The sequence below is a fragment of the Cibotium barometz genome, chromosome 58 (genome assembly GCF_041138505.1).
Source record: "Cibotium barometz isolate CiBa-2024 chromosome 58, ASM4113850v1, whole genome shotgun sequence".
In the NCBI taxonomy this organism is placed as follows: domain Eukaryota; kingdom Viridiplantae; phylum Streptophyta; class Polypodiopsida; order Cyatheales; family Cibotiaceae; genus Cibotium; species Cibotium barometz.
The window spans coordinates 12,356,313-12,372,268 of NC_141103.1; the positions used below are offsets into that span (position 1 = coordinate 12,356,313).

Sequence of the window (15,956 nt, forward strand, 5' to 3'; positions counted from 1 at the left end):
TGGCACTGTCTCTCTAGCATAGCCAATGCTACATATCCCCATGTCAATCTGGCTCTGGCTGCTGAACCCATGGTGAAGCGCGTGGCTGCTGGTAACCCCTAGGTACACGTATGATGTCACCACCTCCACCTGGCGTCCTGCGAGAGTGAATGTCAGCTGACTCCTGCCCTGTCTCGATGTATGAAAGACCATAACCTTGGTTTTCCCAAGGTTCACAGTAAGACCCCTCTGTGTGCAGAAATCATCGAGTGCATGTAGATGCTGCTATAGACCTCCTGGAGACTCAGACACTAATACAATATCATCAGCATAAAGCATAATATGTACTGAGGTACCTGCTAGATCAACTCCATCTCCGCCTCCCCGTGTAATGAAGTCAGCCACCTCATCAATGTATAACCCAAATAGCGTGGGGGAAAGTGGGCATCCTTGCTTCACACCAAGTTCCAACGGTGCTAGCAATAGTCTCGGACATACCTCCTGGGCATCTGACTCGCCCAAAAACATGCTCATATAATGCATAGATGCCCCATGTCATATCTGCTGGTATGCTAAGAGACTGCACGCGTTGAAAGAGCCTCTCTCGTGGTACTGTGTCAAATGCCTTGCGGAAATCCACAAAGCAGCAATAGAGCTTTCTCTTCCTCACTCTGGCCTGATCAATCATACATCTCAAAGTGAATACATGGTCAGTGGTAGAGAAAGCTCTCCTGAAGCCTGCCTGCCCTAATGAGCGTAAACCTGCTCGCTGAGCATATAAGCTAAGCTCTTGCTCCAACACTGTACCATAGAGTATGGCCAACACGTGGCCAACCATAACCGTCTCGTAGTTGCTCGGATCGAGCATATCCCCTATTTTGTGGATCGGCACAATGGTGTGCATCGTCCACTCCGCAGGCAAACCCTCTGCTAGTGCCCTGTTAAACAAGTGTGCAAGAAAAGGAGCCAAAGAATCTACTGCATATATGAGATGCTCACCCTGTAGGCCCATATGGTCGGCGGCCCGTCCATGCTGTAGGCGGCGGATAGCTTCCTTTACCATCGAGTGGGTAAAGAAGCTAGCTGTGGTAGGTCGAGGCTCCTGTGGGCTGAGGTATAGGTGGCTGCTGTGGGGCGTGGTATAGGCCCTCTGCATATGTGTGCCATGTCTATGGGTCTGCAATGGGTGTCGGTGTCCGGGGCTCTCTGAAGTGCCGCCATGAGATAGGGCTATCTCTACTCATGAAGAAATGAAAGATCTCTAGCTCCTAATTCTCTGCGAAGGCCCGCCTTTTGCGGCAAGTAAGTCTCCTCATCTCTCTCCTCAACTCCTGCTCGTGGACACGATGTCGGAAGCTCTGTAATGCAGCCGTGTGTAGGAGTGATGCCAGCTGGGCTGTAATGGTATCCATAGGTACCACGAAATCCATGAGTAGGAGCCCATCCTCTACTCTGCCAGTGTATATGTCTACCATGTCATGTGTGAACTTGTGAAGTAGATGGTAGTGTGTGGCGTCGGTATGTGGAGGGCTGGTGATACTGGTGATCCGGCTAGTGAAAATGCCAAGTATGTATGATCTGCCCCAATAGGACGAGGTGGGATGGAGAATGAGGTGACAAGCTGTGATGCCTCAAAAGATCCCCTAATGTAGTCCACCACCGTGCCTCCGGTCCGTGTATGACCCCCATGTGGGAAGCATGTCACCCCTCCTGACCCCGGCCACTGTAGCATCCCGTTATAAATAACGAGACGATACCTGGCTCCCAACTCTAGTAAGTGGTCCCCATAATGTCCTCTGTCCGGTCCAGTGCCCTCTCATGCCCGACTAGCCCCTATCTCCTCTGGATCCACAGGGTGGAGAATCTCCATGTCATCATAGTCATACACCTCACACTGTCTGCTCTGTGTGTGGGCATTGAAGTCACCTGTAAGAAATACTTCCCCTAGTGTAGAATAATGCATAATCTCCTCTTACAGACAAGTGTATGGCGAGGCTCCTGTCTCCTCCTCCTGTGGCATGTCCTCTGTAATGACATAGGAGGATCTTGATGGAGGAAAGTAACATAGGGCTATGTATATAACCCTGTCCTGTGAGAACTGTAAGCTGATCCACATGTATCTGGCCTCTGGATCCTGTGCTACCACTCTCAGTCTCCCCTGTAGCTCCCGTCTGAATAGAACCGCTACTCCCCCCGACCCTCTCGAGGTACCTTGGCGTGTGGTCCTCCTGTATGCTGACTCCCACTAGAATCCCTCTACTCGAGGTAGCCCTCTCTCTGGGCTCTGATGTGTCTCTGTCAGAAGTATGATGTCTCTCCCCACCATAACATGCTCCAGTCGTCCAGGCTGCACCCATAGTGAACCATTACAGTTCCATACTGCCATGTGTATCTCTGTCAGTGGCCTGGTCTGTGTCCCATAGGCCCGAAACCGCTAATCCATGGGCCGGCCATCAATGATGACCCGACCATCTCAATAAAAGGCCTTCTTGCCTTCTCTCCTCGCGTGTAAGACTCGTGGCATGCAAGCTCTCCTATGCTCTAGCTACATCCTCGTGAGATCATCATCCAAGGAAATAGGAGCTCCCTCTAAGCCTCGTAGTATGACCCTCTTCCTCATGAAGGTGACCCTCTCCGTCTCTCCTGCAAACTGTAGGATGAGAGCTCGCTTGCGTGTTGAGTCTTTCCCGGCTCTCCATGCTTTGGTGAAGGGGAGAGGGTCCTCTTCCCTGTAGCCTAGCTTCATGCATAGAAGCTGTCCATCTTTCTCGGGAGTGGAGTTGGGTGTCTCGGCTATACCTGTGACTCGAATGTTGAGGCGGCGGGCATGCCTCATCTTCTCCTCCTCAATGGTGGTGTGAATGATTTGATGTTCTTCCCTTTGAGTCTCCTCCCTCACTTCTTTGCGGATGTTCTTCTTCACCACCTCAACCCATCCTGACTGCTTGGCTTCGAGTTTTCCCTCCATGTCCTTTGTGATCTCCTTGGAGATCTCTTCTTTGATGGCCGTGAGAGTGTTCTCGTTGATCTCCCCTTCTTCCTTCTCGGTGTTCTTGACGGCTACCAGTTCCACTTTCAATGCACTCACCTCCTCCTTGAGTGCTGTGTTCCCTTGTTCAAGGCCCGTGACCCGTGCTTCAAGGGCCATGATGTGCCGGTGTAGTTTGTTCTCCACCTCATTGAGGTTGGAATCGGATGTCTTCTTATTCTCGTTGATTAGTGCCTTCATTGCCGTCTCGAGGGCCTCGAGTTTCTCTTGGAGACTCGGGGCCATTCCTCGAGATTGAGGAGAGAGAGAGTTATGTTGCTACCTTGGGGGCCTGAGCAAGGGTGGGTGGGGAAAGGGGGGCGCGGACCCTAGCGGAGAGGGAGGCGGGCCATCATAATACCAGCAGTACTGGCCGCCAGTGGGGAATAGAGAGGGCAGCTACGCACAAAGGCGCGAAGTGAACAAGGAACAACGAAGTGAAGCAAGCGGCGAAAAGCGGGCGGCGAAAAGCGGGCGGCGAAAAGCGGGCGGCGAAAAGCGGGCAGCGAACAGTTGCGGCGGCAACAGTAGAGAGATTAACAGGCGAACAAGAGCGGCGAGGGCAGAGGCGAACTCGGGCGGCGAGGGTAGAGGCGAGGGCGAGGGCGAGGAGGGTAGGCGAGGGATGTCAAGAGAGAGGAGCAGCGAACAGCGACAGTAGCGAACAGAGAGCAGCGGGGAGAAGGTGGCGGTGAGCAGGGGCGGCCCAGGGAGAAGGCGGCGGCGACAATAGCGAACACAGGAGAGGGCGGCAAATAGAGAGCAGCGGGGAGAAGGCGGCGATGAGCAGGGGCGGCCCAGGGAGAAGGCGGCGGTGACAGAAGCGAACAGAGGAGAGGGCGGCGATTAGAGAGAAAAAAACTCTTAGAGAGAGAGTACAAAACTCTTAGAGAGAGTATTTGCACAACTAAATGATACTTTGAATGATAGATTATCCTTGTATCAAGTACATGCTTTTATAGGCTAGACAGCCTCATCTTTGACACATCACATGATAGGGGACTGACACATGGCTAGGCCAATGACATCACTGCTTATCACATACACACATAAATGGCTATAAGAGGAGGTTCACACACACACATATACAAGGGTTGTTCACACACACAAGCGGATACACAAACACGAATACGCGTATACAATGGATACACACACAGAGACTCCGAATACCCAACAAAGTCCCCTTCGGAGTCTCTGTGTGTGTATTTGCACAACTAAATGATACTTTGAATGATAGATTACCCTTGTATCAAGTACATGCTTTTATAGGCTAGAAAGCCTCATCTTTGACAAATCACATGATAGGGGATTGACACATGGCTAGGCCAATGACATCACTACTTATCACATACACACATAAATGGCTATAAGGAGGTTCACACACATTTACTCGCATAAGTGAGTGTTCACACACATATACAAGGGCTGTTTACACACAAAAACAAGCGGATACACACATAAATGGCTATAAGAGGAGGTTCACACACATATACGAGGGCTGTTCAGACACAGACACAAGCGGATACACAAACACGAATACGCGTATACAATGGATACACACAGAGACTCCAAATACCCAACAAACTTCCCTTCGGAGCGAAGATGGAGATGTCTCAAGATAGACCTTCAATAGCCATTGTGATTTGGGCTCAACACTACACTCATAGTTGTCACGGTACGAAAATACGATACGGTACGGTACGATACCGTACGGGAATATTCGGTACGATATGAAATTTTGGGATACGGTACGATAAAATACGGTTTTTATTTTTTACACTTACAAGCTATGGAGCTTCAAGCTTGAATGTGAGGGAAGGTTGGGAGGGGAGGAGTCTACAGTGCTTGAGAAACCAGTACATGGATATGTGTCTCTCCCGGTTGGATCTCCCGATTGTCTCCAAAAAAGAACCTGGATGGGTAATGCAATACCAAAGGTCTCCCAGTGTAGCGTTTATGACTAAGGGACCATCCTTGCACAAATACGAGGAGTGCATCTAGGGTGATAAGTTTAGGGACTTCTCTCTAGATCAAAATGGCCATGTCCAAATGTTCTCCCTTGTGCATAACTTGAGTCTAATTGTCTAGCCTACCTATACCAGGGATCCCCAAGTGATGTAGCAAGATTCTCTCATCCTACCAATCAAGTGTACACTACCAGTCTACCTCGCCAGATTTTTTAGGTCTCTCCACAACCCCATATGGAATACTGAGTGGACACGAAAGTTGCGAAGTATTGCGAGCATTTGGGATCTTCGTACAGCAGGGTTTCTATTTTTTTTTAGCATTTGGAATTTTTTTTTCAAGGAAAAAAAATCTTTTGGGGGAAAAAAAAAAAAAAAACTAACTCGTACCGTACGATATCGTACGAATTCGTACGGTATCGTACCGTACGACTCGTACGTACGAACAGGTTCGTACGCGTACGAGAAACAACCCTGACTACACTCTAATGCTCCATCTAAGACATGTTTCCTGCTACAGACTCAGAGGCTAGTAAGCATGGTTCAAAGGCCAGTGAGCTTGCCACAAAAGGCTCAGAGGCTCAACAAGCATGACTCAGAGGCTTAACAAGCATGGACAAACAATGACTCAAAGGTCTAGGGAACAGGTGCCAAAAGAGCTTGACCACTCATGACTTTCACTTACATCAATCTACTCAAAAATTGTTGGGTTAGGGCTGCACAAAAATGAGGCACACACAGATAAATACATAGCAACAAGCTCTCTCAAGAGAGTGAGAGAGAGATATTGATGCTCAAAGAAGATGGATACAAATGTGTGGAGCAAAAAGGGTTGACTCCACAGTATCAAAAGACAAAAAAAGTGTGGTGTCCTTTCATACCTAATATCCAAGGGGAAAAACCCAAAGGGAGAAAAGTGCCCTTGGTTAGCCCATGTTCACATGTGGCACTCACTACTCATATCAGATGTGGCATAACTCATAGCATATATGCCAATAAAAATCAACCCCCCTTGGATCTAAATAGGTATAGACTGGAATAGTGGAGCCTTTTATAACATAAGGCAATACAAACACATTAAAAACTCACAGACATGACAAATATTTATTACAAATCTATTTCAAGAGACAACCCAAGAAGAGGACCCATGGCAACTCACATAAATAACCATGAAAAAAATATTTTTTCTCAGTGAAAGAAAATCCTTCAGTACCTGGAGCCCGCAGAGGAACTCAACGTCGGTGGAGCCGCATGCAAGGAAGTATTGGCAAGGCCACGGCTCTGGTGGAGCTGAACAGTGCTAATGCAGAATCTTGGTGCCGCCGAGATGATGTAGGGCGGTTTTGCCGCCTCTGGTACACACGGGGATGACGATAACTGATGCAGGACGCATCAGATTTGCGAGAAAATGTCAATTTTTGGGAAAGCCCCAGAAATTAAACATTCTGGGCTCTTCAATTTTGCTCAATTTTTATGCAAATGGCCAATTTTGGGAAAAGCCCCAAACTGTAAAAGGTGCACACCCTTCAATTTTGGCTCAAGTCGCCAATTTCAGTAAAACCCCTAAATTTTGAGCTTTTACAGGGCTCAATTTCTGATGTAGAGGGCAATTTTTGTAAAAGCCCCAATTTTTCTCTGATGTAGCTTCAATTTGATGCAGAAATGGAAAAAACGAAAAAAAAAACCCAAATTTGTGTGTGCAAGCATGCTGCTGATTGCTGAAATTTCAAGAAAGCCCTAATTTTTGTGGAATGGAAGAGCTTTAATAAGATAATTTTACCACTAATTCAAGAAAGCCCTAATTTTTGCTGATGTGGCCTATTGCAGGTACAGTCATCCTTGGTGGTGGTTGCTGCAGGTGGGCGGCATGAGCAGCTCTGATGGCCCAAGCGGGTAGATGTGGAAGAGGCTGTTCGTTGAGCAGGCCATGATGCTCCGCCGTCTGGGTAGCACCGCTGGCATTGGCATCCCTCTCAGCACTAGCACCGCCTGCTGAGGGGGCCAGAAGAATGGTGGCACTTTGGTGGTAGTCAGCGTTGGCGAAGAGCTCTGCTGGAAGGTGTTGCACAGAGGTTCCAGAGCCGGCCAATCAGGTCAGACCCATGGACGCAGCCATGCAGAAACGCACATGGGCAGTGGATGAGCAGGTGGGAAAGCCTCATCTTTGACACATCACAGGATAGGCATGGCTAGGCCAATGACATCACTGCTTATCACATACACACATAAATGGCTATAAGAGAAGGTTCACATTTACTCACTTACCTAAGTGAGTGTTCACACACATATACAAGGACTGTTCACACACAGACACAAGCGGGTACACAAACAGGAGTACACGTATACGATGGATACACACACAAAGACTCCAAAATACCCAACAACAATTATGTGCAGAACAGGAACGACAAGGACGTGTGCAGGACGTGCACAACTCTCACCACCTCCTGGCGGTACGCCGGTGCTCTACTCCCTCAGCCGATGCATATTCTTGCCACAATGGATGTTCTACCAAAGAGAACGAGGACACATTATGCTAACCCAGAAGGTGTGAAAGTAGCCCTGGTCATGCACGTGACAACTTGTGGTTGTCCATCAATGACTTTGCTCAGGCAGACTTTCTTTGAGATACTTCATAGTCTTCCAATGATTAATATAAACAGAGACGTGGACTTTGGAGTCTTAGAGTTAAAAGCAATTCCAACTTTAAAGAAGGTGATTTGATTTCTTGAAAGGATGAAGTTTGCACTGAGAAAGGGTGCCTGTCATGGACTTCGGAGTCTTGAGTTAAAAGCGATTCCAACTTTAAAGAAGGTAATTTGATTCATTATTGAAAGAGTGAAGTATGCACTGAGAAAAGGGTGCATGTCATGGTTGTAAAACAACCATACGAAGGTGTATTTATGATGAAACAGATACATCTGCTTTGGGGTTCCTTGGGCCTGATCCGGCCATTTCAACTGTTTCCCAATTCCAAAACAGTGTGTTTGGCAGTTTCAGCTGTTTGCCCCCTGCCATTTCAGCTGTTTTACCCCAACAACACATGGCATTATACCTGTGCGCCCCCCGTTTCAGGTCACGTGTAGATCAAACAACTTACATTTTCAGTATCTTTCCTCTCCCATCCTTACTTTCAAATCCCTTCCTTCCCCTTTTCTCTCCTCCTCCTTTATTCGAGGTGAACTGTAAACTTTCCATCTTTGTCTGACACTATCCTCTAGAGCAGTTCATGAACTTAGAACACTTCTCAAAGGAGCAGCTTAAATCCATACAAAGCACACCCATTTGACCACTTAATCGAACTGCAAAGGCGGACAGCTTTCAGCAGGGGTGGCCATGTTCAAACTTCACACCTTGATGAACAGAGGAGAGGTCCAGCCAACAAGAAAACAGAAGGTGCACAGCATGGGTAGGCAGACCCAAAAAAGGGTCTGGATAGACTGACTCATGGGGAACCATAGGTGGGGATGCCCGCATGGGCAGGCAGATCCAAAAAGGTCTGGATAGGCTAAGGACTCATGGGGAACCATAGGTAGGGATGCCCGCATGAGTAGGCAGACCCAAAAAAGGTCTGGGTGCCTAAGGCCTCATGTGGAACCACAGATGGGCATCTACAGGATGCAGCTTATTGCTGGTAATGAGGCAAAATAGCAGGCCAGTTGCTGGCAAATAGCAGCACGCAAAGGCTCCCCTTCCGCTCATTCTTGACCATCAATGCCAGCAGCGAACGAAACCACATGGAGTGGCAGTGTGCGAAGTTAAAAAAAGGCATACAAGAGCTTTCACAAACAGGTAAAGAAATGATCCAACAGCTAACACAGCTAATTTAACCACCTGTCGCAGGGCCAAGTTTATATTCTGCTGCTGATTCTTTCCTGACCATTGGATGGCATCCATTAGAGCATCCCACACAGTCCGCACCACGTCCACATCCGGTAAACTGGATTCCTTGCAGCGCTGCTTAACAGAGTCAATCACCTCGGTCATGTCTGGATTTTCGGCAATCTGACCAGTCAAACTGGTCTTCAATTCCTTCAACTTCACATCAAAGACCTTCTTCCTGTTGTACTCTACAAGTGGACCTAAACCCGCTTTGCTGCAAAAGAAAAAAAAAGCATTCAACAACTGATAAAGGAGCTTGTCTAAGCCACCTCCTTGGTAGCAATTTTTAGGTACTTTGCCCATCCCCCATTAATCCAACCAATAGGAGAAATCCCCCATTCATGTAGGCCATGATCCCCACCTTTCAAAGGCAGAAATCTAATCTATAAAGCCCCTTATTCTAATTTACACTGAAATATGAATGCAAAACAAGCAAGAGTCACAAACCTGAAATGCTCCGCAAAGGCCTCAATGCTTCTTTTTTGCATCGGGAAAAACTCCAAAAGGCGATCCTCAATTTTAGCCCGCTTCAAAAGACCCACTAGATCATCAAAACTGTTCTCCACAAGGTACTCCTTGAAACAATCTGTTATGAAACCAAGCACTGTCCCTTTAGCAACAAGGCTGTCCTTTAATAAGGCAGAAAAAATGGTTTCAGGAGGAAGCCCAGAGAGCTTTTGGGTGAAGGTGAGGGCAGTGAAAATTGCAAGCTTCAAGCGATCATCCTGTTCATAAAGCTCCAAGGATTGAAGCTGCCTTTGCATGACATTTTCAAGGCTCTTGATCATAAAGGGGCGACGCCGTATGATCTTCTGAATGTAGAGCACATGTGGCAGGATTTTCTCTCGTGAAGCTTCACAGTTCAAGATAGAGTACGGCTGCCTTTCACCCTCTTCTGGCTTTGTAGTCCCGAGCTGGATACGGCCACCAGTGTAGACCACCTGTGCACATATCCCCAATTACATGAGCTTGCCGAAAAATAAATATTTCCTTCTCAGCTGAAGAGGAAAAAACACACCATCTTTAAGGACTAGCATTTACTTGCACAATCGTTTTTGTTTGACGAAGCTAAAACCCCAACCAAAACACGAGTATCATGTCAATCAGTCTGATTCTTTAATTGGAAATTAGGTCACTGTTCTGAACAGACATGTAGAAATAGATAAAGTAGAGCCGAGTAAAAAGCACATGGCTATCCTTGGATAGGAAGACAAATTGTAGTTCGCAAGCTATGTTTGACTAGGTGCTTTTGCTTGTTTCACCATAACGCCACATGCCTTTGAAGTTTTCACATCCTTCAACGAAGGCACCATCACTGTTCAAAAGATCACCAATGTGATGACACTCCATTGCATTCCCTCAAAATAGACTAGTCTCATTGAAGTGGCAACACCCAGGCCCAACTGCTACCTCAACAAAACTAGCCTCATGGAAGTGGCAAGGCTTGTGTCAGCTGTGCCTTGATCTCTTTAGGATCCGTCATTGCATGTCTCTAGATCAAGAACAGGCAACGCACACTCAAAGCACAAAACTTCTTCACAAGAACAACAGTGACACAAAGAGTGACTATCAGAGCAATTTTATTGGATGAAGACTTTAGTCATGACTCAGAATATCTATACTGAATTGCAAATGAAGAGCCAATTTTTTAGTTTTCCTTTGGGGCACATTACATGTAAACATTACTACTCTTGAGCGCTGATGGGATAAGTGGGAATTTCATAGCATGTATGGAGTTGAAAACTTGAAGCTCTGTGAGGTAGACTCTCATGAAGTCTTTTTTTTTGGGTCAAGTTGGGAAAATAACATGAACTTCAATCAGTATATGACTAATGGATCTACCTTGATACCATCAAATGAAACTCTAGGGTTCAACCTTTTATGCAGCTTTTACACACTCAAATGGTGATTGCATCACAGACTTTGTGGAATGTGTTTGTGATTTGACAAAAGGTTGCCCTTTATTAATCTTTCAGGAGCTAAGTTCTTGTAATCCTTAATAACTTGTCCGCTAGCAAATAGTGGTTAAGGAGGAGGTTCTATTGGGTGCTCAGAGTATGTTTTGCAAAAGCTTCTTACTATCCTGAAAGAGAGAAGGGGAAAAGGGGGAAAAATCCAATTCGGTCAAGTTTCACAATTTGACTCTACAAAATCAAATGTATTTTAAAATCTGTGGAATACCACATCCTACATTCTACAGAAGGCAAGCCAAAAAAAACATGTACACCAAGAAGTCGAATTAAAGCTTGAAAGAAGCTTGAAAGACCCCTTCTTAGTAATTACCTGATAATGACGAGCTTGTCCCTAAAATTTAAACTGTTTTTTGTTGATTGACTATCTTGAGACATAATTACAAAAGGAGAGAAATTAACCTCAAAGAAGGTTTCACCATATCTTGAAAAATCAAGATCTGAGGCCTCAATGTCTTTGGCAATAAGCTCCTGCCATAACAGTGTCAAAAGCCAAGTAATTAAGTGATGTATAGAAGCAGTCCTAAATATTACCATGATATGTAAAGACGAAGAAACAAACAAAAAGAGCCTCTATACCAAGTCTCCCTCATGCTCGAGGTAGATTTGGACAATTGCATCCGCAAAACTGGTAGGATCTAAAGGAGCTGCTATATTCCGTTTGCGGGTCTTGATCCGCGTGCCACTCCATTCCAAAAAAAAGTTAGAACCACAAGCAATGAAACAAGTTAATGCAAAAGTGTGTTGATTACAATGACTGCTCAATCTAGATCAGATCTAAAATTCTAAATGATGTGTGTTAAACTACTGATGCATAGACGATTGTATTGTCACCAGATTGGCTAATCATCCATGTAAGTATCACTACTCTACATAATCATGAGTGTGAATCCCATGATTGTTGACTATGAGTCAATTAGCTAGACTCCCAAGCAGGGTTTCATACCGGAGGGTCTAGATAACAAGTGCACAACCCAAGCACAAATAATAAAAGGGCAAACAATTTATAAAATGGGTGCCCCTTCATTAATGAAGTGAGGCCTATCCCAGATCATGGTCATGTGAGTGAAAATGGGCACCCCACAAGTATCAGCTGACTATTCCACATGTAAAAAGTATGGGCAAGCATATGCAATTAGGCACCCTTCTCCCCTATCCTGCACATGCAAAATTCAGTAAATATATTATCCTTCAATAACATATGGTAGCTGCACCACTCCAAATGCTTCTCCTATTGCTGCCTAGAACTGCTCCAAATGCTGGCTGGCCTGTTTTAGGGCTGTTTTGAAGGTTACAGATTGCTGTCCAACCTAATTTGAAGCTGTGAGGGACTCTCCTACCACTAAATGAGCATGGAAAAGAGAGAAAATCAGAAAATACCCATGTATGCGAAGACTTTCACTGGATGGATCAAATTTTAAAAGCTTTTGGGAGAACTAGATAACCTGTGAGAGTGAGTATTCACCTCCAGTAGTGGGTACCATGTGATTATCTGATCAATCGTGGAAAATGATCAAGTGTACCAACACAACTGCTCTTTGAATGTTTTTATCAATCAATTGTAATCGGATAATGCTAATAAGCGGGTGGAGGTAGCTCCCAATCATTCCAGGCTTGTGCACTTTTGGCAATACAATATAATAAAGGCAGAGGTAAACCCATCTTTTGCGCCTAGTGGAGTGTATATGATATTGACTATGTTTTCATGCTTGAGTGAGTTTAATTAAATTAATGTTAATGATCCCGAGATCTACACCCCCCGTTTTACATTGGTATAAGAGCCTAGGCTTTCATCCGTTGGAGATTGGAAGACAGTCTCATCTCGTGAATTATTGATCATTAAGGTGTGAAGACCAAGTGCTCCAATTTTGAAGGCATCCTTGTTCCAGTGTGAGCATGACTTGAGAGATCCACATGGGAGTCTGTATGAGATTGAGTCAATGCTTGAGAGATCCACACTGGACCTGGTGTGAAGCTTCGGTCCTCGGATCCCTTGGTGAGTAGGTCATGGGCAATCCTTTGATCCGAGCGACAGTAGCAAGCCTACCAGAAATAATGATGCATATAAATATAGGGGTAGCAAAACTGTCATAATCATATGCAAAATACAAAGCATTGGACTTCTCCAAAGCATCTCTCTACAGGCGAACCCAGCCAGAGGTGTATTCAGCAGAGAATTGGGCTGAACGGTTCAGTTTACTACTCTCAGAGCTTGAAATTGGCATTCCTTTGCTTAGTTCACCTTGTTGCTTTCTTGATCTTGATCCTTCTACTTCTTAGAAATTGACAACTACTTTCATTGGCTCAGGTAATTCAGCAAGCAGTGCCATAAGCTTCTTGGTCAGCCTTGCAGTGTGATGTCAACCTTGTCATTTGTTAAGGAGAGGGCAACCATAACCCAAAAATACAACCAAGCATATGAAGTGTGACACACCTATGAGTGCCAGACATCAAATAGCAGCTGATGTACAGAGTCAGACAACGCAGGTGACACATGACACTACCACATGGCAGTGATTATGTGGCAGTGGTGACATGGCATTAATGATGTGGCCGAGAGGAATACTGTTGGCCAACTAGGAGCATTGGTGCATAAATATATGTGGGTAGCCAAATCATCATATTCATCTGTTTTCCTCAGTGTTGGACTTCACAGAGTGTTTCTCTATAGGCGGAGTGCTGACGAGGACTGTACAGTAGGTCACAAGGCTGTGATTTGACGTCCTCATTCTCTGCCACATCTTGTACTTGAATTTCAGTTGTATTACTTCTTTCTTTTGAACATAATACAAAGCAGTAGTTTAGGACTCTTGTGTGTGCCATATGTGTGATTCCGTTGCACTCTTCTATCTCTGGAAAACCTAGCACATACAAGCAAGTGTTCTACAATTGGTATCAGAGGCCAGGGGCCCTGCAAATTTTTCTTCTTCTCTGCCACCCATGTGCATTAACTGTTTGCATAGGATAGAGCACTTAGATTCCAAGAGTGCACAAGTTCAGGTTCTCTTCATTGCACTTGAGTTAATTGGTGGTATATTGTGCTCATTGCACCTCGGCCAATTGGGGCTTTATTGTGCTCATTGCACCTAGGTTAATTGCCTAAGTTAATTGGGAGTATATATATTGTGCTTTCTTGTCCCACCAAACCCTTACCTCATCGCTCAGGGCGGAAATCCCTCACCCGGTCCTTGATCACTTGATATTTGTCATGGATTCACAACCCATTGATTTGTTTCTCAGCATGGAGGCATCCATGAACGCACATGTGGCTAAAATGGAGGCTATATCTACCCGCCTCAATAGGATGGAGTCAGCAGCTCAAGCACCTAGTATTCCCGAACTGGAATCTACAAGGGCCCGTGCTTTGGAGCAAGTGTTAAGACGATTCCGAGGATGAAGTGGCAAAATTTCCTGGAGGAGGATTTTTCGCTCCTTTGGATAGATGCAAGGATGTACTAGATGAGCTTCGCTCCTAGTCCGGCGGTCATCTTCACATGCACGTAGTCAATCAAGAAGGTGCCATTCATGTCACTGATGGTCTCCTTCGCAAAATCCCTCTCCACCAAATTCTCCGGACAGTTCCCGCTCGCTTCACCGGCTCGATGTTGGGGGACTACCAGTTTACCGAGTTCTTCCTCCATCCCTCGTGAGGAACGAGCTCGACTATTGAAGCTTTTGAAACCTCCCAAGTTCAATGGGAAGATGGACGGAGAAGTCGTTACCGATTGGACCCGGTAGATCATGTTGGCAACAGCAAGTGGTTAAGATATTTTTCAACTTATTTTTCAACTCCATTTGGTGTGTATGGCTTTGACAACTCTCTTGTTGTGGAAAGACCACAAGCACCACTCTGTGACTTGCTGGGTGATTCACAAAAGGCGGTCTTGAAGCAGTGTATTCTCGTAGACTACCAGTATGAAGTGAAGAAACAGCGGGAGCGTTTTATGCAGAAACATGGCTAATCGATAACCAACTATCTCGCTCATTTCTAGAAGCTTTTGCTCATGCTCCCAAGGATCGTTCGACGGTCAGAGCGGCAAATTGTGGATGGTTTGAAACCGTCTTTTCACGCAAACGTTTGTGCACATCGGCCCCATGCTCTTTCACATGCAGTTCGTGTTGCTACAACCCTCAAGACACAAGAGAGTTTTGACAACAACAGGTGCAACAAAATGGCATAGACGAGGGTAGCCAATCCAAGGCCAAGGATGGTAAGGACAAGGCAAGCCTCAGTGACTTGCCTCACCCTTGAAGAGTGTCGCGCAAAGATGGTTGCTTGACACTGCTTTTATTGTGACTCCACCGAGCACATTGCTAAGGATTGTCTAAAGACCTTGGAGGAGCAATCCGAGGAGGACGCTTCTTCAGAACTAGAGCAGCAGTCCGAGCACACCCCCAAGGTGCTTCACTTCACTAGGCCACATGTACGAATAGAGAAAGTTTTCAACCAGATCTCTAAGGGAGAGTCTTCATAGTTGCCATTGGCACTCAGTGGAAAATCTTTGGCTTCAGTGGCAATTGCTTCACTTTCAGGAGGACTCTTCTCACCTGCCATTTGCATTGGGTGGAGTATCTTTAGTGTATGATGTCACGGAGGCACCAATTTGATGTCTTCATTCTCAACCACATCTTGTACTTGAATTTCAATTGTATTACTTCTTTCTTGTACATAATACACAGCAGTAGTTTTGAACTCTTGTGTGTGTTGTATGTGTGCTTCCGTCGCACTCTTCTATCTATCTCTAGAAGACCCTAACACATAAGCGCAAGGGTTCCACAACAAGATTCGTCAAGGATTAAAGCTTCTATTGCAAATACTAGCTAAGAAGCAAGCTCCCCAAGAGAATTCTTCAAAGCAATCGCAAGAATCTTCGCTTTCTTCAACAACACAAGTGATTTCTTTAGAGAGTGCACCACATGAGGACATGTCAGTGGATGTGTCTTCACCATAGGAGGTCATGTCAAAGATAGCTTTGGACGATTGAGTGTTTTCTTTGGTGCCTAGCACGTTGTATTATCTCGAGTATGCTCGACATGGAGGTTTCCATGGGGATGTCACCATTTGGCCACCCAATTGGTCCACCCGTGCTTTCTTATCATGTATGTACATTGGACTCGTGTCCACGGCAGTTG

The 15,956-nt window shown here is 45.7% G+C and overlaps 1 protein-coding gene across 1 annotated transcript in view; it reads right to left on the minus strand.

The window, feature by feature from the left end:
* LOC147605907 (uncharacterized) overlaps positions 1–15,956 on the minus strand; it is a 74,305-nt gene that overhangs the window by 18,189 nt on the left and 40,160 nt on the right. The window contains exons 3-6 of the mRNA XM_086792850.1: positions 11,403–11,508; positions 11,226–11,294; positions 9,301–9,794; positions 8,806–9,067 (exon numbers count right to left, since the gene is read on the minus strand). Of these exons, the coding sequence (XP_086648976.1) occupies positions 8,806–9,067; positions 9,301–9,794; positions 11,226–11,294; positions 11,403–11,508 (931 nt within the window). The remainder of the gene's footprint in view (positions 1–8,805; positions 9,068–9,300; positions 9,795–11,225; positions 11,295–11,402; positions 11,509–15,956) is intronic.